Here is a 27,450-nt window from a genome sequence, read left to right as displayed (position 1 = left end):
TTATAAATGCTTAAATGTGAATGTCATTTTGATCACAATTGTACATACATATTCTCTTTGTTATAAATTAAAAGTTTTACAAACCATTCCTACAAAAATAATTCTATCATTTTTGGGTCGGGTGGGATTCGAACTTCTGTCTTTCCTTCTCTTCTTCCCCCTTTTTTCCCCTTCTTCCCCATCTTATACAGACTATTGTTCCCCAGCTTTGGCGCAATGGATAGCGCATTGGACTTCTAGTCAAGTACATGAAAAGTAATTCAAAGGTTGTGGGTTCGAGTCCCACCAGAGTCGGATTTTGTTTTTCAAGGAAATCACAAAGTTGATAAGGTGCCTTGGATAAAATTTAGTACTAAACTAAAACTAACCATTTTAACCACTAACAATTACATTTCATACTCTACAGCATAGAATTTAAAAAAAGAAATCAGTAGATAGATATACTATCTTCAATCCTTTAATGTAGCCAGTTTATTCAATCTATACAATAAACAGAAAATGCTGTGTGGCTGGCATCTATTATGTTGTACTTATAGGGATTTCTTTATTGAAGTCACAATTGTGTGTCTTAAATCTGTCTGTCAAACAGAATTCAAGGGAAACTTATTAGCAAAATATATGGACGTTTGAAAGAAAATCAATAAACCAATATTAAAGTGAAAACATTTATTTTGCCCACTTCAAATACATCGAAGAAACAAACTTCAGACAAAAAAGTAAGAACACACAAAAATAGAATAAATATAAATTAAATAATTTGTAAGTAGCTAATACTGCAAAAGAATGAGATTAAAACAGGAAGATGAAAGGGAGGAAATGTTCAGTACACTACCTGACCACATGCTAGCATGTAATTTGTAACACTAAGCACACACAACCCACCACGGCCTCATTAGTGTAGTGTTTCCACATCAAATGGTCTTATATGTATAAATGTTCATCTACATATAAAAGTGTATTCCAGTCAGAGTGCAGCTGTCATCCACCTCTTGTTTAAGATGCAGGAATCTGTGGCAGACCAAATTCATCCACCAAAACACCATCCTGCAAAGTACACACAGGTTTTAAACGTTTGAATGTTAAATGAAGAAGACTGACTTAAACAACAGATATCATCACAGCCAACATCAGATAAATATGGCAGAAAAATAAGGACTCTTAGCCAGAAACAGGGGCTGAACATTTTAGGAAAACAGCAGATTTTCTTTTAAAAAGAGAGAGAGAGAATGTCTGTGTAAATTCTCAGTCATCCAGGTCATTGTATCCAAGGTAGTTTTCTCTGTCAACTGGACTGGGTTTCTTCTCTTGAAGACGTTTCGCCTTCTATCCAGAAGGCTTCATCAGTTCTGAAATCGCTGGGGAGAGAGCTTGAGAATATATAGCCCCTGGACCATTTGCATGCTAATGATCTGGGTGGTCACCTGAGAGTCGTTAGCAGGGTCGTTGGTCGGGTCGTTGACCTAGTTTCTGTTGAGATGTCTCCCCTTTGTCTGCTGGGTCACATGGTGATGAGTCACTGGGTCTCTTGGAATGGTGTGAATGTTTGTTTTGCTGTTGGAAGGAGTGGAGGACTGCATTGTATGTGGGTGATAGGAAGTGCCTCAGGCCACCACCCCTGTTTAAGGATGGTTTCTCCAATTTAACATGGATAGCTTCCTTGACCCCCCTTTCGAACCAGCGGTCTTCTCTGGCCAGTATCCGTACTTGGCTGTCCTCGAAGGAGTGCCCACTCTCCTTTAAGTGTAAGTGGACTGCTGAATCCTGACCCGAAGAGGTGGCACGTCTGTGTTGTGCCATTCTTCTGTGTAGAGGTTGTTTGGTTTCCCCAATGTACAGTTCCTTGCATTTCTCCTGGCACTGTACAGCATAAACAACATTACTTTGTTTGGGTCTTGGTGTCTTGTCCTTTGGGTGTACTAACCTCTGTCTGAGGGTGTTGCTGGGTTTGAAATGAACCGGTATGTCGTGTTTCTGGAGGATCCTCCTAAACTTCTCCGAGACTCCAGACAGGTAGGGGATGGAAACGCTGCGGCGTTTGTTTCTCTCCTCCTCTCCTTTGCTGAGGTCTTGCTTTCTTGAGGTTTTGGTGAAGGCCCAGTCTGGGTAGCCACATGTTTTGAGAGCTGTCTTAATGTGGTTCTGTTCCTTCTTTCTGCCTTGGGATGTGGTGGGTATTTCCCTGGCCCGGTGTTGGAGAGTTCTGATCACTCCCAACTTGTGTTCCAGTGGGTGGTGAGAGTCAAACTGGAGGTACTGGTCGGTATGTGTAGGTTTTCTGTAGACTTCGATGGTGAGATTTCTGTCCTCAGTGATCTTGACTGCGCAGTCCAGAAAGGCCAGACTGTTTCCTTTTACCTCTTCCCGGGTGAATTTTACATGCTCGTCTGTTTTGTTGAGGTGATCGGAGAACGCTTCACCATCACCATCTTACCAGCTGACAAAGGTAGGTGCACGGTCGTACTCAATACCACTGACTATGACACCAAAATACTCAGTCTTCTGACAGATACCGCCACGTATGAGAAACTCAAACGGGACCCCACCAGCTCATACAAGAAGAAGGTGGTAGACTTACTACAGAAACTGGAAAAGGATAAAGCCATTGACAGACCACAATACTACCGTCTATATCCAGGAGAAACCATCCCTTGCATTTATGGATTGCCCAAGATCCACAAACCAGGGACCCCTCTCAGACCCATAGTAAGCAGCATCAATTCGGTAACCTACAACATTTCCAAATACTTGGCCTCCATCTTGTCGCCCATGGTTGGCAACACCCCACACCACATCAAAAACTCCCAAGACTTTGCTCAAAAAGTCATTGGACTCACACTACTTCCAGAAGAGACTATGGTATCTTATGATGTCACGTCACTCTTCACGTGCATCCCCACTGCCAGCGCCATAGACACCATCCACAAGCACCTTCTATTGGACAAGAATCTTACAGAAAGAACAACCTTAACACCGGCCCAAATCTGCACCATGCTGGACCTGTGTTTGAACACCACCTATTTCCAGTACAGAGAAGGCTTCTACAGGCAGAAACATGGCTGTGCCATGGGCTCACCAGTATCCCCTATAGTTGCCAATCTATACATGGAGAAGGTGGAATCCCAGGCCCTGACATCCTTCACAGGAACTGCGCCAAGCCACTGGTTCAGGTATGTGGATGACACCTGGGTCAAAATTCAAATACAAGAATTGGAAGCGTTCTCCGATCACCTCAACAAAACAGACGAGCATGTAAAATTCACCCGGGAAGAGGTAAAAGGAAACAGTCTGGCCTTTCTGGACTGCGCAGTCAAGATCACTGAGGACAGAAATCTCACCATCGAAGTCTACAGAAAACCTACACATACCGACCAGTACCTCCAGTTTGACTCTCACCACCCACTGGAACACAAGTTGGGAGTGATCAGAACTCTCCAACACCGGGCCAGGGAAATACCCACCACATCCCAAGGCAGAAAGAAGGAACAGAACCACATTAAGACAGCTCTCAAAACATGTGGCTACCCAGACTGGGCCTTCACCAAAACCTCAAGAAAGCAAGACCTCAGCAAAGGAGAGGAGGAGAGAAACAAACGCCGCAGCGTTTCCATCCCCTACCTGTCTGGAGTCTCGGAGAAGTTTAGGAGGATCCTCCAGAAACACGACATACCGGTTCATTTCAAACCCAGCAACACCCTCAGACAGAGGTTAGTACACCCAAAGGACAAGACACCAAGACCCAAACAAAGTAATGTTGTTTATGCTGTACAGTGCCAGGAGAAATGCAAGGAACTGTACATTGGGGAAACCAAACAACCTCTACACAGAAGAATGGCACAACACAGACGTGCCACCTCTTCGGGTCAGGATTCAGCAGTCCACTTACACTTAAAGGAGAGTGGGCACTCCTTCGAGGACAGCCAAGTACGGATACTGGCCAGAGAAGACCGCTGGTTCGAAAGGGGGGTCAAGGAAGCTATCCATGTTAAATTGGAGAAACCATCCTTAAACAGGGGTGGTGGCCTGAGGCACTTCCTATCACCCACATACAATGCAGTCCTCCACTCCTTCCAACAGCAAAACAAACATTCACACCATTCCAAGAGACCCAGTGACTCATCACCATGTGACCCAGCAGACAAAGGGGAGACATCTCAACAGAAACTAGGTCAACGACCCGACCAACGACCCTGCTAACGACTCTCAGGTGACCACCCAGATCATTAGCATGCAAATGGTCCAGGGGCTATATATTCTCAAGCTCTCTCCCCAGCGATTTCAGAACTGATGAAGCCTTCTGGATAGAAGGCGAAACGTCTTCAAGAGAAGAAACCCAGTCCAGTTGACAGAGAAAACTACCTTGGAGAGAGAGAGAATGTAATAATAATTCTGAGGGTACTGTACCTTGTTTGTCTTGCTGTCACTGGGGATTCCCTCTGGAATAGATGGTGCAGCAGAGGCCTCATCGAGGTAAGAGCTGTCATCATCCAGCAGCAGCTCATCACCCAGCGCATCCAGTTCTGCAAACAGTTAAACTGTCACTCGAACACTATTGTCAAGTACAGGTCCATTTAATACGGTTAGAATATTGTTGATGGTGCCGCTTTAATTCACCCAGTGAACTGACAACTCACATTTGAAAGCCAAGCTGAGGCATTCTAAAAATAGCTCTAATACAGCCCAGTTACACCCACACAAATGGTGTATCTCAGTCACAGGAGATCTTTCATTAAACAGATATGTAGATCTGCTGCCCATTGATTAATATTGAATTTACTGAATTACTGGCTTACCTACAAAATCACAGTTACAAATGGATGAATGAGACATTTTAAGATTTAATAGGTGAGTGTGATTCTTTATGAATGTATGTTGCCGACTAAGGGAATGGGTGCTAAGCAGAGAGGTGTACCTGCTTCCAGGTCGTCCTCATCTATGTCTGGAGTTCCGTAGCTGCGACTCAGGGCCTCCTGCACATCGTTGGCTTCGTCCATCATGTCCTCCAGCTGGTCCTGTAAATCCTGAAAGTTGACACAAGGTGAAATGTATTAATACACACACACACCACACACACACACACACACACATATATATGGAACATAAATGCTGCATTGGAGGAGACTACAACCATACATCAATCTGATCAAGTTTGACATCCTTGTATGCCTTCTTCATTTCTTTGGCACCGATCTTCATGGCTTCCACCTGAAAACACAAAAGAGAATTCAAAACGGACATAGAGACTTTATCAACAGACCTGTCAAAAACATTTCACTCGATAAGCTAAATAAGTCACGTTGGGATGCTCTGCAGTTAGTACATTTGACATAAAGGAAAAATCACTTACTGTGGTTTTTGTGTCCTTTAATGTCTGGATGGTGTAGTTTGCCTGCTCCATGTTAAATGACTGTTGAGCCAGTTGTTCTCTTTGCCCTTCATACCTGTGTAATAAAACAAGATTCATTATTTACAGAACTTTTTTTAATTTGAAGATCAAATAAGGCCTCCCAAAAAATATAAGATAAACTCAATTGTCAGTTTTTAAGCATCAAATATAGGTGAGTGTAATCAACTGATTCTGTAAAAGAAAATAAGGACAAAAACTCACATTCTTTTCTGCTTCAGGACTCTCATTGCCTTCTGTTTCACCATGTTCTGGATTCAGATGAATATATAAATGTAATAAAAATGTGATTGTTGTTCACTAACAATATTATAACTCCCAAAATTGACACCATACCTTCGAGGGCCCATCTCTCATCTTCTTCATCTGATCTTTGTATTTGATCAGTTCAGCATCTAGTCTGCTGATCTTCTTTTCTATGGATTCGGATCTTGCGTCCACCTGGGTGAAGACATCAGGGATCTCTTTACACATCCGGGCAGATAATAAAGATATTAAAATATCGTGTGTGGTATGTTTATGTGAGCTAAAAACAACATGGTAGCTGACGGGCAGTGAGCCTATAGGCAAACCAATGGCTGTGGTTTAAAATTTTCGTATATTTTATGGCAATTTCAGCCGATCGTATGAGTAATACTGTTATTGAAATGGTAAACTGTAGCTTGAGGCTAACTACTTGGTAATGGCTCTTTTGTGAGCTCGGCTATGGCACCGTTATATCAGGCATGAAAGGCATAAACAACACTTTTCGGCAGGACAGTACTCACATTTCCGATACAGTCCGACAGATTCGGGGGGGGGGGGTTTGGCTTTGAGCGTCCAAATATTCTGTTCATTTTTTATACGTTTCTGTCTACTAAAACTTTGCTTTGAAATCAGAATAAATGCATAGAGACCCGAAAGGTTTTAACAATTGGACAGACCCGGAAGTATCGCAAAGGCGCACACGGCGATTGGTTAGCGTAAACAGCTGTAACCAATAAGCGTTTTGGTCCACCTGGTGACGCACACATGCCCCCATGTGGTGATAAAAGGGAATTGCACAAACCTATTGTCCCTATTGTTACGCCACAAACCCGGAGAAGAAAACATGTTCTCTTGTTTTACTTATAAACCTATAAACCAGAAAGACATTTTTACATATTTGTTTATTCATCAGTAGATATTTATGTAGATGTAATAGATATTAAACAAGCAAGATCTTTTGATTATTATGTTTTCTTTCACCTTATATTGTAAAAACATCTTACACATGTATCATAGATGACTAATGTTACTAGAATTGTTACTTTTATCCATGATTTCCCCAAGATATATCTCTTTACATGAACTTTCCCCTTCACATTTAGAGTGACATTAAATTTAAATATAGCCCCATTAAGCAAAATAACCCTTTCCTGTGCCTGTCTGTGCATAATTTAGAGAGAAAGACAGAGGAACAGATTATTTCTAGTATCATATGATTCTGGTCATTACGGCTGACAGCTTCCCAGTGGAAATGTTCCAAGCTAAGCCTTATTTTCTCTTTTATATCTGATCATATTTGGTTAACATTTGGCCTGCCAGGTGCTGTATAATAGACTGTTCCTTCAGCCTATTGGAAATTCAACTCAAACTACAAATAAAATAAATATATTCTGCAACAATGTTGAGATTAACATTTAGCCTTTATTTCCAATTTACACCTCATAAGAAGACGGAACAAATACTTAACATTACCCTCTAAGACCAGCTATAGATAGTGAAAGACTCCCTAAAATTGAATAAGTGGTTGAAATTTCTGTTATTTCTATATGTTACTTCACATTGCATCCACCAGTAATCATCACGAGTCTACCTGTGGACATGAAGCTTGTCAATTTCAGATACAGCAAACGTTTCATAATATATTATAACCATATAGCACATATGACCGGGACGGAATACATGTAATTAATTCTTTATAAACACAATTGCAGAATTAGCTACGAAATTGTTCATTTGACAGTGACTATAATCAACTGCCAATTGAGAAAATTGAAAAAGTGATGAATTGATGATTATCTGTAAAAAAAATGGGTAAATATAAGGCACAATGCACATTATCAGCTCTAACAACCACACTGCTACTAGATTAGACAGACACACACTGTAGGTTTGTTTTATATTGAATCGGACTGATCTAGGGGGAAAGTCACATAACAGCAACTCTTTTTTTTGCATATTAAGCCAAATAGATGTCACAATGAGCCGATATTCACAGCGTTAACATTAAAATACATTAATCACAAACATCCTTGTGCATTGTCGGGCTGTACCTGGGATGTTGGCTGTTGCCTTGGAGCTCTCTGTCCAGTTTTCTCATTTATTTCAGTCCAAAGTGTACTTTATCTGCCAGTATTCACAGGCGTGGGGTACTTTTTTTCTTGAATGGCTCTAATAAAGTCTACCATCTTCAGGGAGAACACCTTGAGTTACCCTCCTCTTGATGCAAATTACATCTGGTGATCCCTGTGAGGTTGTTGCGTATTTACATCAACGCACCGGCGATGTCTGAAGAAAATCATAATTATATAAAACACAAAAGCAAAAATTACCTTTTTCCACTTGTGTCAGAACTCTGATGAATTTACATTCAAAGTTTTCATTCACTTAAAAATATGTAAGTATTAATGTATTAAGACATAACATATGTCTACATGTAATAATATATTTAAATGTGACTTACAATGCTGACTTTAAATACACATTTTTTCATTCATATTTTTTTCATACACATTTTTTTTTCATTCATTCCTGTTACATTTTAGCACTTGCATTCCTACATATAGTTAATTCAAAGGCAAAGCTTATCTGATTAGACCATAATAAGACACTTTTACATTCACTTGCAATAATTTACAGTAGTTTGCCATAATATTTTACACTTACACTAAATAATGATAGACCTACACTCTGACTTAATAGTTTACTTTCTTGTCAAAAAGTAAAATATCCACACATCTATGAGGGACATATGCCATGATTCCCTGGCAGATGAATAAATGACCATCTCTCAGATGGCTGTGGTGATTTGGGTCAGCCCAAGCTCGCCAGAGTCCTCACAGACCTGACAGGTTAAAGAGGACCCGTCCATGACTAGTCATACGGGTCTGGCCTGAGGTGTGTCTCCCTGACCTCCAGTGTGACACTTGTGGTCCCGAACAGTGCTCCTGACCCGGCTCACACCCTGACATTCCCTGTGTCCTTGACCCCTGAGGCAGCAGAAGTCTTTAAAGCACCTCTTGAAGTTCTCATCCAGGAAGGCATAGAGGATAGGGTTGAGGCTGCTGTTGGTGTACCCCAGAGCCACACAGAAGAAGTAAGCGGCCACAACGGCAGTGGTTTCGGGCACACCACTGGACAGCGCTTTGACCAAAATGAAGATGTGGATGGGTGTCCAGCAAACCACGAAGACAGCCACCACCACCAGCACCAAACGCGTGATCCGGCGAAGGTTGCGGTCCTTCTCACGTGAGCCTGACAGCAGCCGCACGCTCTTCAGCCGCAGGACCATTAGCGTGTAGCAGACAGTGATGATTATGACGGGCGCCACAAAGGCAAAGATGAAGACGCAGATTTTCATCATGGTGTCCCAGTAGATGTAGGGTTCTGGAAACTGCAGGGCGCACTCTGTTGTTCCTGTAAAGACCGTGGGTCAATAAAAATACAGCAAAAGGCTTAACAGTGTGAACATGTGCAGGTAAGGGTACCGTTATTGGTCTTGGTGCTGCCAAGGATCATGGCGGGGATCCCGGCAGCGGAGGACAGCACCCAGATGATCACATTGATCACTTTGGCTTTGAAAGGCGTGCGGAAATCCAGGGCCTTAATGGGGTGACACACAGCCACGTAGCGATCCACGCTCATCATGGTCAGCGTGAAGATGCTGGTGAACATGTTGTAGTAATCGATGGAGATGAAGACCTTGCACGCCACTTTGCCGAACGGCCATGAGCTCAGCAGGTAGTCTGTGCTCTGGAAGGGCATGGTGGTGGTGACCAAGGCGTCGGCTACAGCCAGGTTGAAGATGTAGATGTTAGTGGCTGTTTTCATTTTGGTGTAGCTGTAACAGGTGGAGATAGATGCTTGACTGTCATTGGCCGGGTTGCCATGGTGATTCTTTTGATAAACAAGCTGACAAATTAATGAACACAGAGGAAAGAAAATATAGGGAAGCAATTGATTCCGCCCACATCCAATATGTAGAATAAAATGTGCATTTCTTTTTTAGACTCTGGAGTTTGAAACCTGAGATATTATGGAAGAATCCATAAAAATACAAATAAGACTAATAAGGGGGAGGTATTTATCCATTAAAGAGGATAAAATAGCTGAAATCCATTCTACCATCATATTACAAACATTTAGAGGAATTTGTAAATACAGACACACAAAATTAGGTGATTAAAACAATAGTGTTCTTTGCTTTTTCTCTTGGTCACATTGGAAATAAATTACAGGAGATCTGCAACGTGACTGATGTGAGAAAAACAGTTGATATGTTATATTATACGTATCTGCATTGGTCAAAAGACAATATGGTGGGGTCCGCGCACATTTGACCAAAATAAAACATTTATTGAGGAATAAATATTCAATTGGAGGCGGAGAAGTCGGTTTTCCAAATTAAACATATTCACGCGCAATACATAACGCAAAAAATGCCGTATTGTGCGGACCGGTTGGAAAAGATTCATCCTGATGTGGCTGAAAACTCACCGAACGATTACATACATCACCAGACAGTTGCCCGCTAATCCCACCACAAACACCACCGAGTAGACGGCGACGATGATGGGGATAATGGGCGACATCGGCTCGGGATCCGCGTCCCAGCTGCTGTTCAGCGTGTAATTGTAGGCGTCCGACAGGGAGAACTGCCAGTTGAAGTTCGGGAGGCACTGCTCCGGCTGTCCCGGAGGACACTTGTCCTCCTTGTAGATGCGCACCACGCCGTCCTCCATGGCGCACTGAGACTAATATCAGCTTCGTTGGATCGGTTCGAGTAGGCGATCAATCTCACTGATTGGGGGATAAAGGGAGTGAGGTTTTTCCTACAGGTGGATGGGGAAAAAAGGCGCACAAGAGTCTGTACTCAAGGACGCCAAAGCAAAACGGCACCTCACCCGTTTTCTTTAAATACAAAAAGTTCATTCAAATGCAAAAACACCGAGTTTCTCAGTGGATGACAGACTCCAATGTCCCGTCAGAAACGTGGCAAAGCAAATGATCCCTAGTTGGAGGCTGTTGCAGAGAAAAACAATCTGCTGCGTCCCTGAAGGTGCGCACTGGAAAGCCGCCCTGCTCGATCTGTGACATCAGAGGCAGAAGAGATTTTCAGCCTCAGACTGTCCGTTTACCGCGTTCTGCTCAGGATTTCTGCAGCTTTTTAGAAACATTTGCAACGACCCGACCTCACACTAGTGCGCACAGGATGCGCCTGAAAGGCTTTTATTTCCCAATTCAATGCAGCTGTGGACGCTGGAGCCTGCTGAGGTGTGAGCCGGGACATTCAGCTGCAACCTGGAGATGACAGCAGCTGCACAGCAATATAGAAGATAATATGATTTGGGCATTCCATCTTTGGCATTCACGTTTTAATTCAAGGTATTATGATGAATTCCAGGTTTCTTGCTTGTTTTCATAATGCTTTTTAGCTTATACTCAGCACAATGAGCTGAAAATGGGGGAAAAAAAATGAAGCTCATATTAGCAGAAGCTTTTCACCCCATTTTTATTCCTCCATATTTCAACCTGCACCTAACCAAGCCCTCTCCTCCTTACCCACCAAAGCCTGTTGCTTAGAGACCCATCATGGTCGGGCATTGAGGTAACAAAGCTGTTTGAAGGTGTGTTGCTATTGTTAAGGTTCACACACAGCGTTTACATATACAGCATTTCCACCTCTGAACTCTAAGACAGTCTGGAGCCTTGGCAGTGAGGCTGTGGCGGCTAGTTACAATGTTCACCCACCAACAGCAGCAGCAGTTTTTTTGCCGGAATAATGTGCTCTCTTCTTCCCTCTGGCTGTTTTATTTGTCTTCCTGAGAGGAAATGTTCACGTAACTACATCCATTTGCTGAATGTGACACACACACACACACACACACACACACACACACACACACACACACACACACACACACACACTCACACTAACACACACACACACACACATACATACAGGGTGCTGTCCACATATTTGAGAAAGTTGCCACAAATTCTGAACATCTGCTTTGCATCCATCCATCCATAGCTCATTTGATCCTGTCAATATGGTGGTGGGGGGGGGGGGCGGTGGAAACACTCACGGGAATTACTGTGGCGACCCCCTGCCCCCCTTAGTATTTCAGCAGCTCTTGACAACAAAATAACTCCTCCAGACTAGCTGCCAAACGTGGATTTCCATCTGCACTTCAGTTACTGTTTGATCCCACTGTAAAATCACCAATCGATATCTGAACTCCCACACTCGGCCTGGACACTTTCTGCGCTGCGCCGTTTCCTCCTGACTGGAACTGCCTGACCAGCCTTTCTAATTATATCACACCAAATGTTTGGTTACCTGCCTTAAGGCTTCGGGTGATGCGAAGGGAAAAGAGTAAATGGGAGAATATAAATGTTGTAAATTACATAGCAATAATGTGAGGGACTTTAGGGCTGTTGAGCAGAGCAGGTTACCCTTTAGACATGAGCTTTTTATGATGTTATTTTCATGTATTGATAATAAATTAAACATTTTTACCCAGAAGATTCGATTCTACGAAAACAGATCTTAATAAAGAAGCCATTAGAAAAAATTATACAGTTTTAGGGTCAATTTAAAATGATGGTCCTCAACAACAAAAATATAGCACAATCTCTACTACATCTATAAACCTATCCAGCATCTATTTATTTGCGCTACATGTCATCTGTACACCTAAATCTCCAGAAAAGGTTTTTAAGTTTGAGTTTTGAATTTACTGGCATCACCAGATGATAACAATTGAAAGGATTTGACAGAAAGTCTCGGTAATAATTAGGATTACATGGTCTGTGCCACGTCATGATCGAGCAGACTTTACAAGAGGAGCTACCAGACACAAGGTTCATGCCCGTAAGTGTATCCAGTCAGGGCAGGTCTCATTAAAATATGTCACTACCTGATTGCTTCACATCTCCCGAGACAAAGGAGTGAATCAGAGATAAGCCGGGTGCTAATGAACAGGTAAAAACAAGGGTTCATTCCCTCCCAGCCACCGATAATCTCCACACCTTCGTCTCCGTCCACCTCATTAAGAATCTCACCCACTCAGAGCAGATTGTTCTGCTCCTCAGAATCTTACTGAGTCGCTTTTGCATCAGGACCCTCAGGAGTCAGATATCTTGACCTGGCCTCAGAAACCACAGCTGAAAATTATTCATCAGCTGCCGCAGAAAATTGGAACTGTATCTACAGAAGCCAAAGTGATGGTAAGGAACTACAGGACGGTGGTAGCTCGGTTTGTTGTGAAACGGGCTGAGAAGTGGAGGGTTCTTGGTTTGAGCCCCATTGCAGAATGGAATGTGTTCTGGTAGTAGGGGAAGGTGCCAGAACACCTTCAGAGCACTGCCTAGGTACCCTTGAACATGTTCTGAACCCACAAGTTGTCATATAGGGCCCTGTGATGAACTGGTGTTTAAATGCTGCACTTAAGGCTTATCTAGTGGAATGTAGCAAATAATGAACATACATTTTACCTCAATTCAACTTCAGTACTTTAAATTGATAAATCCAGTGTTATTGATATTGACTCAATATAAATCTGTTATCACAGGACTTTAAATATTAGAATGAATATCTAAATCATCTGTCCTTGTTACGTTTCTTCTCTATTTGTCTGCACAGCAGGCGTGAAAATGTTTGAATTCTGATATGCAGTATGTGTAACTTTTGAACTTGTTACCACGCTGACTGAAGACTAAAATTGCTCTGATGGCTGAAGAGATCTATCCATCATCTATCTATCCATCATCTATCTGTCCATTCATACTTGAACTATGGTCTGAAATTATGCTTCTGTGCTGGTTCAGAAAATACCAATGTCGCCCCCCCCTCCCCCATGTGTCAGGAAATCAGGGGGATAACTGGAACACTTTTAACATCACTGTCTGACATTTAACTCAGCAAAGTGTAATTCACAACTGTTTGTTTGCTTACAATGCTTGAAGCTCCATCTTGGATATAAAAGACATAAATCCCAGTTCAGAAGGCCTTAGTAATGGAATAAATCTAGTCTCCATACAGTACAATTGATTTTGCTTCACAGCACAAGGTATCCACGACAACAAAAGCCTAAAATAAGGCCATAAACACACCGGTGCTTGTCAGTTTCCTTGGAAGCAGCTTGAAATTGAGCTTCAGTCCTGTCAGGATTTGAAAAAAAGAGGAATGGTTGAATTGGATCAGTCGGTAAGAGTAAACCAGTTTGACTGTTTCAACAAGGCAGACTGTCAGAGCATGTAAAGTTGTCAAATATTAGAAAGCAGGAGACAGAATATTGTCTTTGAGAAGTGTTCATATTCCGGTAAACCTAAAGAGAGAGAGAGAGAGAGAGAGAGAGAGAGAGAGAGAGAGAGCGAGAGAGAGAGAGAGAGAGAGAGAGAGAGAGAGAGAGAGAGAGAGAGAGAGAGAGAGAGAGAGAGAGAGAGAGAGAGAGAATACAAACACTTCTGCTCCCTCACCTTGACCACGGACAACAAATGTGAATAGCATCCTCAACGGGAAGGAAAAATCACCTGTTTCAGGGTCCAGAGTTCAGCCAGTTAGCACCGACCAGCACGCCAGGCACCATAAACAGCAGCTACAGGCGCACACAGTCAGGCTCTGTGTAGATACCTCGATTCTGTGCACGTCAAAGGTTTTTACAGGACAAAAATGCACCCAATGCTTAAAATATTGAAGTTGTAGGTGGCTGTTTTTGACCACAAGTGAGCAGAGATCCAGAACTTAGCATCCAGATCTGCCGCTGACAAGTTAAGCTGCATGTCTCCTGTTTTGGACTCCACGACAATCGGGCCCGCACGATTTCCACTGAGTTTAAAAATACAGATTTGTTTGTCCCCTGCGGAACCTTAAATTACCCAGGAGCGCGCTGCTGTCAGCCCGTTTGACGATGTAGCAGATGCTCCTTAGACAAGAGCTCCTATTTATATTATTCCCATTTTGAGCCTGTTGAGGCTTTGTAGATATTTTATAGTGGGAAAAGAATTCTGCACTAAAAAAAGGTTTGCTCTGTTCATGGTCGGCTGAGAAAAGGTCAAAAGTCTGATTTTTAATATACATTTTGAGGAGGGATCAAACAACTCGTGCGCAGAGGTCTATGTTTTCTCTATGACTGCTGGGGCTCGTCGCTGTTCCATCGAGGGCGAGTACGTGGGTTGGGTGACCCTTAGATCCATCCCGCTCTACGGAGATCACGGGGCGTTGTGTCTACCTGTGTTCCTTGCCACCTGCTGCCATCTCGCTATTAATTCCACCAAGAGAAAGGCTAAAACAGTTTCAACTGAAGGGTCCCTTGAAGATAACTTGAGCAAAACAACACAAGCACAGCTCATATACACATCTTTATTGAGATCAATTGTTTCACAGGTAAGACTTAAATAACTTCAGGTGGAGTTTTTTTAATATATCATCACAGGCTTATCGGACACGACTGAACTGGGCGGGCACGACACGAAAGCCAAATCAAGTAACAGTAAGGAGGCAGCGGGAGGAAACTGCTCCACTTGATTTTCAAGTTATCACACACGAAAAAGTACAGCCAGATATTAAAATGAGAAAGACCAGAGTGTGCGACGCATGCATGCGCTCATCCACACGGACACTCAAACGAACGATGCGCTGGGAATGGTTCAGCTGCGAGCTGCCACAGCTGGAGCTTGCTGCTGATCGGTGGACTGAAGCTGGCGTCCCAGGTACTCCCTGTGGAAAAGTAAAATAAAATCACACTTAAACAGCAGGACATGCATCAGAACAGGAATAAAAGTATTTGTGCACCATATCAGACATTTGTCTTTATTTATGATGACCAGGACGGACCGGCCTTTTTGAACTGCAGTGTGACTTGCATCAGAATTCAATGTGAAGTCACTCTTGGTCGACAAGTGTCGGGAGACCCTCCACAACAAACATGGAGGACCGCAGGGAGTGAGAAGAATAATGAGGTTTTAGATCGTACATAAGAGTATAAACCAAGAAATAAGGGCAAAGGAAGTGCTTCCAGAGCTCAAAGAACGGACTGTATTGATTCTATTGTACTCAAGCTTCCCACACTGTGGGGAGTGATTCACAAAGGTAGGGGCCACAGCAATGAACCACAAATAAGGATATTCTTACTTTCTATGTTGGCCTCAGTAAACACTAGTTTTCAGTTTTCGCCATTTTTTGTTCCTGAGCAACGCCGATTGATCTCTTATTTTAGTAGCAAAACTTGAGCTAAAACAGGACCACCAAATAGTGCATGTACCACTTTTTTTTTAAAAATAGAGTTGAATACATATGGTGATATTAACAAGATGTATATATTAAATGGTCATTTCTGCTGCTGGAGGGACTATAAGCACAGTTACTTGGGGTTATAAGATAAGCCAACTCTGGAATTTCCAGTCATATATGTCTTTTTTATTGTTGTGGTCATCAGGATGAAATTTACAAAAAGTGAGTGGAATTTTGTTGAAGACCTGAGGGACACAACCGTGTTCAGCTGTCTACCCATTCTCTCACTGATATTTAACTGAGTTTTTCCATTTCATTCACCTATTTTTGATCCATTTGAACTAATAAATGTCCAACATTTATGGATACCTCACAATAGTGATGGGTTATGAAAGTTTACGAACCTAGTTATGTCTTTGCAGAGGTCGTCGACAATGTTCCGTCCATATGGCGCTTCATGCCACAGATAAATGCTGCCTGTGGTCAATCATTGCAGTAATGCCTGAGGTGTCAAATTACTCATTTCTTTTTTTTCTCACCTGCCTTGGGCTGACAATGGCACACTTTACACTCTGTGATTCGTGTCACTGCACATTTGCAGAAAATATGTCTCCTCGTATGTCAATTCAGCCAAAAAAACTGAGGCCACTACACAGAGTGATGTGATTTAGACGACACAATAATAAAATAGTTTCAATCATTGCTGCTTTAGCTGAAGCACCACAAGGATATGTGGCATGCATTCATCTGTACTGTTGTCATGACAGCGGGACAATGATGAGAACCTCTCAAAGAAACACCGCAGCAACACTCTCAGGGTAACGGTGGGTGTGGTGAGCTGTGTTGAAAATGTCTTTAATTTGTGGGTAAGTGCAAGGCAGTCAGGCCATTTAATGGGAGAGAATGTTTGCAACAGTAATAATTCAGTGGCATGAAAGTGCACCTTGAGACAGAATGCTGGAGCACAACCTGTGCAAAGATGCACTTGATAAGAAAAGAGAAAGAAATTCAACAAACAACAGTCCCACACTTTGATTCCGATCTTAAAGTCCACACCTACATTCATCTCTGACCACATGGAATAAAATAACCTTCTTATACCCATCTTATGCCAACAGATTTGATGATAAATGCTGGTTTTCTCACTCCTAACATGAAGAAAAGGTAAAAAGGGTCATACCAGTTGTGCACCATAAGCTTCTGCACACACAACAGAGCGTTGTAGCGGACGAGTTGGTCCTCGTGGTGCATGTGATTCATCACCAGCTGTTTTCCACCCAGCTGCTCTATAACCCTGAAATAGACAGAATGATGATAAAAAATCCTCATGTCCAAAGAACACAGACACCATTTACGTGTTTAGGTAAATTGTAAAGCCCTTCTATCGCCTTTTTGATGCAACATGATAGACTGAAAAGAAAAAAAACTGAATAATACATGTAGTAAAATATATAATGTGAAAGAGATGAGTGCAAACAAGCTGGTGGATAAAAATGGTACTAAATCTTCTCTAAAACAGTCATTTTCTGGATTGTTCGTAATTAGATAAATACAGACATCAATAACAATGTTATGATTTATTATAAATATGAAGATCTGGTGAGCAGTTAATTAAAAAGAAAGCAGCAATTTCCTCCTAAAATACTCTTAGAGGTGATGACTAACTCCCAATTTCCACATAAAGCCTCTGCGCTACACAGCGCCGCGCATGGAGTAGCAGATAGACACTCTCATTCTAGTAAATAGCTGAATTTTCACGTCTCTGGTGCGTCCCAGAAGCTGTGTAGAAGATAGGCTCCAGATCTTTTTATTTTTTAGGGACTATATTTCAATGACGTGTCAATCAATGTCGCTCAGATCGCACCAAACCGGAAACACACTCAATATCATAATTTTACAATACGATGCAGTACAGGATAACGACTACAGACTTATTTTAAAAATCACATGACGTTTTGTTACATAAGTTGAGAAACCAAGATTTGAGGAAAGATGGACTGAAGCTTACAGATGATTCTGAGTACAATGATCGAGTCATAAGTGATGTCACTTAAAACAGTAAACTAAATTTCTGCACTAACTATTAGATCAAATTGTAAAAAATACTGAAAAAAGGTGTTTTTCCTTCCCCCTCAAAAAAATGAGATTACCTTTTACCGCGTGGGTAATGTCGCACATACTCTCCGATGTCGTGAGCTGCCACAGCTATGACCTGAGGATCGTCGGACACCTCCAACAGCCTTGTCAAGATCCTGTGGAGAAAAAAACCAAGGGAAAAGTTCACCCAACTTTGAAACTCTCTCCTCTCTCATGTTATTGGACATTGAAAAAAAAAAAAAAAATCAGGCTAACTCAGCATTCCATTTGGACAGGGAGGAGGAGAGAGCTGAAGAGTCAGAGGACAGTAATTTAAGTGATGCTGGAGCTGATTGCAGAGATAGAATGTTGATGGAATGATCAGACCAGGATTTCTGCTGAATGTCAGACGGAACAAACAAGTGTATGTGAACTGAATATAAAAAGAAGAGATTACAAGAGAGAAACTGTCAGTGTCCACTGATTGGGCCCATACTCAATGCAAACAGGAGAGTCTTTGCAATCAAACGCATTGTTGGTGACAAAAGAATGTGAAGCACTCCATACCTATATATGAAAATCAGTGCCACATTCAGAAAGCACGTAAATCACATTTGTCTTTTTATTCATTCTAAACAGAGCCCCGGTGCACCTCTCAGTAATGGAGATTGGTTATAGCCTTTAATATTCCATCAACAGCGTGGGACTACAGCGGTTACTAGAAGGCAATGAGGGGAAAAAAAGACGACTGAAGACGTCAGGTGGAACCTTACTTGAGAAGCTCATAATTCTTCTCATTCAGGCGAACGGCGTTCTCACGCCAGAACTTCTCTGACTTGTGCACGGGACTCCATTCCAGGCGGCCAGACTTGAGTTCAGAACTGTACTCGTCGAATGAGCTGAATTCAGAAAGAAAGCACAAGGCGTGGTCAAGGAAATCCAACGGACGCGGCGGTTGTATACATCGCAACTACCTGAATCAGGAAATATGTCGCAACAGAACCACAGTGCCTCTACAAGGGTCATAATTCATTTAATTTGCATGTCATGTATTTGTCAAGTCAATCAAACTGATGCTTCCTCGGAGTACCTGAGATCCTGCACGCTCTCTCCCAGCCTCTCCAGCAGGAACTTGATGTCCTCTGTGATGTCCTCATCATCATACTTCTGCTGTTCAAGGTTCTCCAGCTGTTTCAGCACCTTGCACTGAATCATGGCCAAAGCGTACTCCTGCCGGGTCTCCCTCTCTGCTGCCTTTTCCAGGAGATTCTGGGACAGATGAAAGGAAGAGAAGAAGAGAAAATAAATTTGTACGTAAGCAACTGAATTATAAGCAGAGACATTTTGTGCATTTATGCTTGTGTCAAATGAGAAAGATAATTAAAGCTAAATTAATACTAAAAGGCATGTTTAAGTAGTAACTATAATGATGCACTCAGGACTCCAGATGGTCAGAACAATTTTAGGCACCCTGCACCATCCGTGTGGTGCACACAATCGTTTGCATAATTAGGACATTTGGGAGGGGGGAAGCATATGTGTATTTCATCATGCGAAACAAACAAATTTTAACTCGTGCAATGTGAAATCTCCTCAAAAACTAGCAGAAATAATTTTTGGTGAGAAATAAGCATTTCTCCTCATGTCAGACACCAGCCAAATTAGGCTGGACACAAACCCACACATAGGAAAAATGTTCCTGGTCTCTGCTCGCTGCACACAATGACTTTTAATTAACTGTAATCAGCATTATTAAACTTCTCCCACACTGGACAAAGTAATATATTTATTTGATACTTAATAACATTAACAACAACAACAATAATAATAATAGCTAGTGTTAATATTATTGTTATTATTATTGCTGTTAGTAATAATTTTAATATGCTGGATCCAGACTGGTGAGTGTTAAAGTCATTATTTATACTATAACATATACATTGAGATTTCTGTGTCAATCTATCAGATTCACACGGTTTCTCTTTGGTTCCCAGCACAAAGTAGTAAATGCAGCCTCTTCCATTACATCAATTTGGCTGGATGGTGACTTCATTAGTGGGCAAACATGAAACAACAGAGCTAGTCATGAGCACAGCACTTAGAACAGCATTAAATATTCAGCAGATGTTTTGAGCAATTACAGAAGGGAGATGAAAGGCTACTGCGAGATCATTTTAATGTAACAAGAGAGACTGGCTGTTAAAAGAGATGCTTCAATTTGTCAAACTTTGTTATTTTTGTTTGTTGGTGTGGTAAAAGATATACTCCAGTGTCTGATACACATATCATATCAGTATTTATATTTACATATATACATTTACAGGTCCATTGGTGCAAAGTAATGATTGCATAAAGTTAAGAGATGTAGAAAGTAACAAGAAATGATTCACTTACCCTGTAGGCAGCCAGGATGATTCGGGTGACCTTCTCTTTGACAGATTCCTGGAGGATGTCAGACAGCGCCGGTACCACGTTGTAGCGTCTCAACTGCTCACAGAGTTGAGGACTGAAGGCTAATAACCAAACACAGAAGATCATCTGGTACTGGAGCTGGAAGCCACACTTGTTGCTCAGCACTGCTGTGATGCTACAATGGAGAAGAAGGGGAAAAAGGAATAAGGGAATGAAAACAGGCCATTAACAAATAAAACATTAATATGAAAAAGGGATAATTTGCAAGCTTTTTCACCAACAGAAATGTTCACAGTCATACATCCACATCCATAATTGTAGATATGGAGTGAGAGATAACGAAAGACGCTAATGACCATAACTAGACGTTCATACATTTACAGAAATGGATGTAAAATATTTTCGTGATTTTTCCCTCCTATTTCACTACATAGCTGATTAGAAATGGTTTATCATTTTTAGATTATCTATTTTACTCATGCTTGTAAATTATTTTAATAGTATTACAAGTGGAGTATTATAAGTTAATGACAAAGTGACAAGTTAAGCTCTTCAATTTTAGTGAGTTTAATATGAAGCTTAAAAAGACAGTCAAAGGGTTTATGTGTCTGTTCTATAGATCCACAATAGTCGGTGCTAAGGTAAGATCATTTTGTAAGATAATTCAGTGCTGGAATTGGGGATGTGGGAGAACTGAACTTCAGCACCGTAGTTCCGGGGCGACCTTACCCTCAGACTAAAAAACAACTTCTAAGAATAGAGCCTGTCACCCTTTTATAAGGATTTTTTTATGCTGCCACAATACTCTTATTAAGTGATATCAATAACCATAAGACAATAACTATCTCCTTAAAATAGATTTTGTACTAAATATGAAATAGCTGAAACTGCTTTGCAGCTGGCCTTTCGCATGAAAGGTCAGTCTAGGTCTAGGCCAGACTTCATTTGATCTGAACTGTGAAAACAAGCAATCATTACTCACCAATTGACTCCATCTGCCTCCACCCAGGCAAACCTGTACTCATTGACCTTCAGCATGAGTTGAAGGCATCCCGCCACGCACTGGACATACTGAGAACTCTGTGAAGGACAGAGGAAGAGTTTCACTGAAACACAGCAGTGAGTCTGAGCTTTGCAATAAAAAAAAACATTGTTCGAGAGTCGAGTACAATGGGTAGCATCTGAAACACAAAGCAGATCCAACACACGAAAACAGGCCAGTCCAAAACTTGCACGACCGTCACTTATCAAAACCCGAGGCTCTCCACATGCAGGCCAAGAATATTACACACCAACACATGCTAGATCACAGAGCAGCAGCACTCTCCCATCACACCTGAGCAGAAATTTGAGATTAGAGCGTGAAGGAGGCTGAGAGGAGGAAACAATCTGTTAATTTGAGGGAGGCTGAAGAGAAGCAGGAGTCCCAGCAAAACACAACAGGCAGCGGTGAGAGAAGAGTGGAGGAAAGAAGGTTACCTGGAGAGATGACGTTTAATTATTAGATAGAGAGATTTTTTAGCACACTTCTTCGAAAATCACATTAAGTCGGGTAAATTAAAATGGCAAGATGCTGCCACTGTGCAAATGATTTTCCAATTTCACTTCGTACAGGAACAGCTGGGCTTTGTCATGCCTTTCTAGCATTAAAGGGATGTGGCTCACTGCATGCAATTTCCACATGTATAGTTTTAAAAACACCATGCTGTTTAAACAGGGAATGGCCCGAGGTTGTTCTTTAGCCGAGGCAGCTCTACATATCTGCCATTTTCAATTCCGATTTAAAGAAACATGTGCACGTAAAGAATGGTAAGAAGGGGAAAGAGAAGATGTGAAATTTTAGAGACAGCTGACAGACACCAGTCAGCACAGGCCCTGGCTCTTTGGCGTCCAGGGCGACTGAGGACTCATACTCACTTCACTGGGGGAAACAGTTCCTGCTCCTGAGCATGTTTCTGGACCTGTACCGTGTAGGTTCTAATGAGACATAAACAACAGCAAAAAAAGGAGCACACTCATTCACTTAAATTATAAAGGCACAGAATATGCTGTAATCCCAATTCAGCGATAGTGGATGAGCACTTGTTTGTTGAGTGGCTGCTGGGGGGGAACAATTAGAACTGAAGGCAAATTCAGTTGGATACTGAATATCACCTACCAAAAACAGACTAACTAACCTGACAGCTGAGTTGGCTTTTAATCCAGTTGAAGTAGTAGTTCAGATCACTTCCCTCCATCAGGTCACGACCCCAAGCTGCAAGCTTAGCAATGATCCTTGCTGCCTAATAGAGAAAGAAAGGAAGAGGGGGTTTCCATTGTGAAAAAGGCAATGAAAAAGTTGTGACCGCAGCAAAAGCCAAGCTTAAAACTGAATTTCTATCCTGGGGAGAAGGAAATATGAGAACAAATGTGGATACAGCGAGACAGCAACAAAAGCTGTCAATATATTGATGAAAACCTCATCTACAAGCATGGTGAAAGGGCTGATGTGTCAGCCTGCATGAGTCCCGGATGAGAGGCAGGCAACAAATTGCTGCCATTGAATTTCCTCCTTTTCAGAACAAGATGCCCCCCCCTTCTGTATTCATCTACACAGGTATCGCCACCTTCAGAGCTGCATACTGACCTCCGACCCCACTGACCCACTCAACTTGACTCCACCGGCAGCATAATTTACTTAATATAATGTATTTCTGCATGTATTCTCTATGATCTATGCCTATTCTCTCCTCTACCTCACCTCACCTCTCCTACCTATTCTATCCTCTACCTGTCCTCCCCCCTTCTCCTCTCTCTCTTTACCCAGCCGGCCATCAGCAGGAGGGTCCCCCTACATGAGCCTGGTCCTGCTCAAGGTTTCTTCCTGCTAAAGGGGAGTATTTTTCCTTGCCACTGTTGCTTGTCTGAGGTCAGGCCCTGTGATTCTGTAAAGCGCCTAGAAACAATTTTGATTGTAAAAGACGCTATATAAATAAATATTCATTGATTGATTGAAATAAGGCACGTTTAATCAAATATTGGACAGCGTATTAACAGGTCTTTTCGTGAGCGTTTTGAGTCACACTGCGTCCTCCCGGCGCGTATTTTCCAATCAAACCCCATGTGTCGCATCACGGCACCTGGTTTGTTTATCTTATTGTCATTTCAAAGGGACGAGATATCATTACATTAATTGCCTGTTGTTTTGCTGGGGGCGGCTTTGTGAGGAATTATTGATGCCTTTCTAGAATTAGAAACAGAGTGGCATCTTTCAAAAATTCATGCTTCATGACGAACATCTCTGCTAGTCACACTAACAAGGATTGATAAAGCTAGAACTAAAATATCGCACTGCACTCAAGTTCTGCACTAGGTGATGTTTTTTACCACAGCACATGGTGAACATTCTGCTTCTATAACAATTAGCTTTGAACTCACCATATGGACGGTAAAAAGATCCTGCCGGTTCAGCATGGGGAGGAAATAAGACCAGGCGGTATTCTTCGTCTTTTTGGCGTAGTCAAAAAAGATGTTCACGCGTTGATGATTTTCCTGGATCACAGTATCCACACAGCACAGTAGGAGAACAATTTGATCACAGAATTATCCTACTTTAGGTGAAAATAAATCCAACTTTGGAAAACTGATTACTTGAGTTCGGCTTTCCTAACAACATAATAGAAGTCTGGTTGCCAGTTGAAGCTACTATGGCCAGGATGAACATTTAGCATCAATCACACTATGCACACAGCAAACATTTACTGTATATGTTGTTTTAGCATTATAGCATTCTTTAAGCAAGTCGCCAACTGATCAATAATAAAACATGTGCTCATGTTGATATGCTTTATATTACAATGAATTATCACACAATGACTGGTGATTTATTAAACAACCAATCAAAATTATGATTGGAACAGAATCTTAAATATGTCTTTATATTTGTATTAAAGTCCTCTGAACATGTACATATATTTTTTATTTCATACTGAAGATTTATATCAGGATATTAATATATAATGAAGTAATTAAAAGACCAATTTTTAATTTTATCCAAGACCAAAACCAATAAACATCACTTCATCACATCATACTCTAAAATTTTAAGGTCAGGTCAAGGTCCTTTACCATTGTTTGAATCATTTTTTAATGATAAAAAGTGAATGTTAATGTAAATATGTGCATTTGACAGAACACACTGGATCTCTCTGTACCTGCAGAGTGTCATCAATCAGAGTCAGGATGTACTGGACTGTCTGCTCCTTGGAGATGTGAGCCATCAGGTTCAGAAAGGTCTTTGCACACTGAAAAACACAAAACAGAAATGTCAATGCAGCACAACAATAAAGAAGGAATATTACAAATGCTGTCCTTGCTCTCATTTGGCAGGAGTAAGAGCTGCATCACTGGCACGAACAGCCAGCCGACGAAGGGAAAAAGAACGGTTGAGACTGGTTACCTGGTGTGCTTCGTTGGTCAGAATAATCTGCTTCTCTTCGGAGTTGGCCACCTCAAATTTCTTGATGAATTCGCAGTCTTCTACAGAGATCATCTGACTCCTGCATGAGAATTCATGGAGAACGCTGTCAGATTTTCACACGGCTGCAACCGTACAGCACCTTAATGTACGAATGCTGGTAATTTGAGGATACACATCAGGTGAGCCATGTTAGCTGCCTGCTGTTAATAAAATGAAATAAAAAATGATGGGAAAAAAAATGTGTTTCTGCCAACAGTGTTAAAATCATTATATTCCTTTGGCACTATATTATATCAGTTTTTCTAAAAAGTGTGGGAAATATAAATGTGACGCATTGTGTTCTCAATATATTTTTGAAAGAGGCACAATAAAAGATAAATCAGAGGCTACCTGAATAACTACAATGAATTGATGTGTGGGAAGAAGAGGCAGTGAGGTGTGCATCAAGTAATGAAAGATCAAATAGAAATGAATATTCTTTTGAAATGCCAGTACTGCATGCTTTATTTGCTTTACTGAAATTTCCAAAGTGTCGAAAAGGAAGTACCACTCAAGATGCTGAATCATAGCACGATAAATTGAGCCTGGCTGGCTTATTACACAGAAACTAGTGATATATCATTACCTAAACCAAAAAAAATAAAAATTCTGAATTTGTGACAGGTATTGAAACCTCTCAGATTCGCTTCCAGAGTTAGGAAATTATTCTGTGTGTAATAAAATTGCTCGTTTGAGTACTTACTGCAGATAGGACTGCCAGTTGACCATATTGGCCCGCACCTCTGCTGCCTTTGCAGCAATGATGTTGGTGGGGACTGCAGCGTCCACAGCCCCGCGGATATCCATTATGGATTACACCCTCTGCAATATATACAGGTGAAACAAACCCAGACCCACCTGGATACAGACACAAAAATTAAAAATTAGAATTGAAATGAGCAACATATTATACGTATTGTAAAATTCACTCTGGGTGATTGTATATATTAATTATAAGCATGGCCAAGATTATAAGCATCGATTCACCATGTAGGCTGAAATCATGTGATTGCACATCCCGTCTGAGGGAATATAGTTAATCATTTACGTTTACAGTGCTGGGACCTGAAGATTTGTTTTAGCGACATGGAAATGGGAAGATATAGTAAATAACTGTTATAGCGGTGCATAATCAACAGAGACCTGTATCGTCCATTATCTTATCGAGAAGTTTAGCTTTGATAAATGTCGACCAGCACGAAGCTAGCAGCAGGTCATGCTACATTATGCAGCTCAATGTCACGATGATCAAATATTGGGTCTTATGCGACATGGGAAAAGTTTACCAGTACGTCATTTGTTTTAGTAAACTGAATCTGAATTTAGATGTTACTAAAAGAGTGAATTTACACAGCTGAACACACAGCCCGGAGTAGCTAGCAGCAACTAGCTAAATTAAATGGGGATGCTAACCTAAGCTAGCAGTGCAGACAAATATTTGTATCCGTTCTCTCGTAGTTTCAGAGTGACAACAACTACATAGTTGGTAATGGGCGAAAACGAAACTAACCATGGCACAAACACCGTTTTACAAACAAATCCTTAGTGAATCTCCTTTAAAATACTCACTCGGCTGCTTCCCTGCGCAAAATAACAGCTGAGACTACAACACGTCGTCACGTCGCATCATGTGACACAAAGTCACATGAATCCTTCCCTCACCCAAGCAGAAGTGGCATGTTTTACTCTTTATTTGTTCCAATATACTAAATACATGAGAGATTTGCGAGCTCTACATGTTATAATAATAGTGGCAAGATATCGAACTGAAAACACAGTCTTCTTATTGACACGACTGTTTGCGTTTATGGTTTTAAGGTGATAAATCATCATTTATACAAACATGAGACACTTGTGCTACAGACAGAAAAACATGTTCATTCATCAAGAAATTACATAAGAATCAGTTCAAGAGGAAATATGCAATGCATGGCCAGAATTAATGGAACTTTCCAAGTTGTTTTGTTGTTTATCACAATGATAAACACTGATGTGATAAAGACAGCTGGCATCAACAAGTTTGTTAGAGTAAGGTGTGTCAACATATAGAGCATCTGAAGGTTCATATTGATTTTTTTTTTATTAGTTAACAAATGGAATTGATAAAAAAAATGAAATGTAATATCATTGCCTCTGCACTTTCTGACAGATGCATTACAAAACACTGACCAGGTCTGATCAGTTACAGCCAAGCGTATTGTTTCATTACAATGTCAGGATCTTAGAAAAGGGATGTCTCATTCCTGAGAGCTTTAGCCTGACTGATTATCCTTGAGAGTTAGACAAGAAGCACTGAGCAACAGCAGACTGGCACTATAGTCTCCAGTGAGGTGAGTGTGGATCGACACAATACTGAATAGTGATTTTGCTTGTGCATTGCACATGTCAGTGATTTATTCGCTGTACCTCATGAGAAATGAAGGTGAACACATAATACTGCCACTAGTCTTCCTTCTGGTACATGAGACACTAAGACCTCCTGCTTAATCTGGCCTAAGCTGGTGAGAAGCAGTAAAGCAGAGAGGAATCGGTGGGAACAGCCTCCTAATCTCCTTCTGCCTTCTCCTTTGTAAACACTCCTGT

General features: G+C 41.4%; 3 protein-coding genes across 5 annotated transcripts; all 3 read right to left on the bottom strand.

The window, feature by feature from the left end:
* Positions 1-651: 651 nt before the first annotated feature.
* Positions 652-6,326, bottom strand: chmp5a (charged multivesicular body protein 5a). The gene is made up of 8 exons (XM_003975445.3): positions 6,169-6,326; positions 5,738-5,842; positions 5,606-5,652; positions 5,345-5,438; positions 5,131-5,202; positions 4,910-5,018; positions 4,402-4,517; positions 652-1,044 (listed from the first exon to the last, which is right to left on the bottom strand). The coding sequence occupies exons 1-8, from the start codon at positions 6,235-6,237 to the stop codon at positions 994-996; spliced, it is 663 nt and encodes a 220-aa protein (XP_003975494.1). The 5' UTR covers positions 6,238-6,326; the 3' UTR covers positions 652-993.
* Positions 6,327-7,055: 729 nt separating this feature from the next.
* On the bottom strand, positions 7,056-10,799 carry oprk1 (opioid receptor, kappa 1). The gene is made up of 3 exons (XM_003975474.2): positions 10,142-10,799; positions 9,133-9,485; positions 7,056-9,061 (listed from the first exon to the last, which is right to left on the bottom strand). The coding sequence occupies exons 1-3, from the start codon at positions 10,384-10,386 to the stop codon at positions 8,523-8,525; spliced, it is 1,137 nt and encodes a 378-aa protein (XP_003975523.2). The 5' UTR covers positions 10,387-10,799; the 3' UTR covers positions 7,056-8,522.
* A 4,198-nt stretch (positions 10,800-14,997) lies between these two features.
* On the bottom strand, positions 14,998-26,531 carry atp6v1h (ATPase H+ transporting V1 subunit H). 3 transcript variants are annotated; one of them, XM_003975446.3, is made up of 14 exons: positions 26,437-26,531; positions 25,571-25,725; positions 24,808-24,907; positions 24,563-24,652; positions 23,787-23,900; positions 22,547-22,651; positions 22,287-22,346; positions 21,352-21,449; positions 20,352-20,544; positions 19,048-19,226; positions 18,731-18,856; positions 18,032-18,133; positions 17,062-17,175; positions 14,998-15,368 (listed from the first exon to the last, which is right to left on the bottom strand). In XM_003975446.3, the coding sequence occupies exons 2-14, from the start codon at positions 25,672-25,674 to the stop codon at positions 15,299-15,301; spliced, it is 1,455 nt and encodes a 484-aa protein (XP_003975495.1). In that variant the 5' UTR covers positions 25,675-25,725; positions 26,437-26,531; the 3' UTR covers positions 14,998-15,298. The 3 variants fall into 3 exon arrangements, with proteins under 3 accessions (XP_003975495.1, XP_029687266.1, XP_029687267.1); XM_029831406.1 differs by having other exon boundaries at positions 26,378-26,461; XM_029831407.1 differs by lacking the exon at positions 22,287-22,346.
* Positions 26,532-27,450: the final 919 nt, after the last annotated feature.

The sequence above is a fragment of the Takifugu rubripes genome, chromosome 22 (assembly GCF_901000725.2).
Source record: "Takifugu rubripes chromosome 22, fTakRub1.2, whole genome shotgun sequence".
NCBI lineage: Eukaryota > Metazoa > Chordata > Actinopteri > Tetraodontiformes > Tetraodontidae > Takifugu > Takifugu rubripes.
The sequence above is the reverse complement of the archived record's forward strand: the minus strand, read 5'-3'. Positions and strand labels throughout refer to the sequence as shown.

Excerpts from the sequence above, each read along its gene's own strand:
- chmp5a (XM_003975445.3), bottom strand. The coding sequence starts at position 6,237 with ATGAACAGAATATTTGGACGCTCAAAGCCAAACCCCCCCCCCCCGAAT. Across the intron at positions 5,843-6,168 it reads TGTCGGACTGTATCGGAAAT|GTGGACGCAAGATCCGAATC; the intron begins GTGAGTACTGTC and ends GTCTTCACCCAG. Across the intron at positions 4,518-4,909 it reads TGAGGACGACCTGGAAGCAG|AACTGGATGCGCTGGGTGAT; the intron begins GTACACCTCTCT and ends AACTGTTTGCAG.
- oprk1 (XM_003975474.2), bottom strand. The coding sequence starts at position 10,386 with ATGGAGGACGGCGTGGTGCGCATCTACAAGGAGGACAAGTGTCCTCCG. Across the intron at positions 9,486-10,141 it reads GTGATGTATGTAATCGTTCG|CTACACCAAAATGAAAACAG; the intron begins GTGAGTTTTCAG and ends CACCTGTTACAG. Across the intron at positions 9,062-9,132 it reads CAGCACCAAGACCAATAACG|GAACAACAGAGTGCGCCCTG; the intron begins GTACCCTTACCT and ends CGGTCTTTACAG.
- atp6v1h (XM_003975446.3), bottom strand. The coding sequence starts at position 25,674 with ATGGATATCCGCGGGGCTGTGGACGCTGCAGTCCCCACCAACATCATT. Across the intron at positions 18,857-19,047 it reads GAGAGCGTGCAGGATCTCAG|CTCATTCGACGAGTACAGTT; the intron begins GTACTCCGAGGA and ends TTCTGAATTCAG. Across the intron at positions 18,134-18,730 it reads AAGAATTATGAGCTTCTCAA|GATCTTGACAAGGCTGTTGG; the intron begins GTAAGGTTCCAC and ends TTTTCTCCACAG.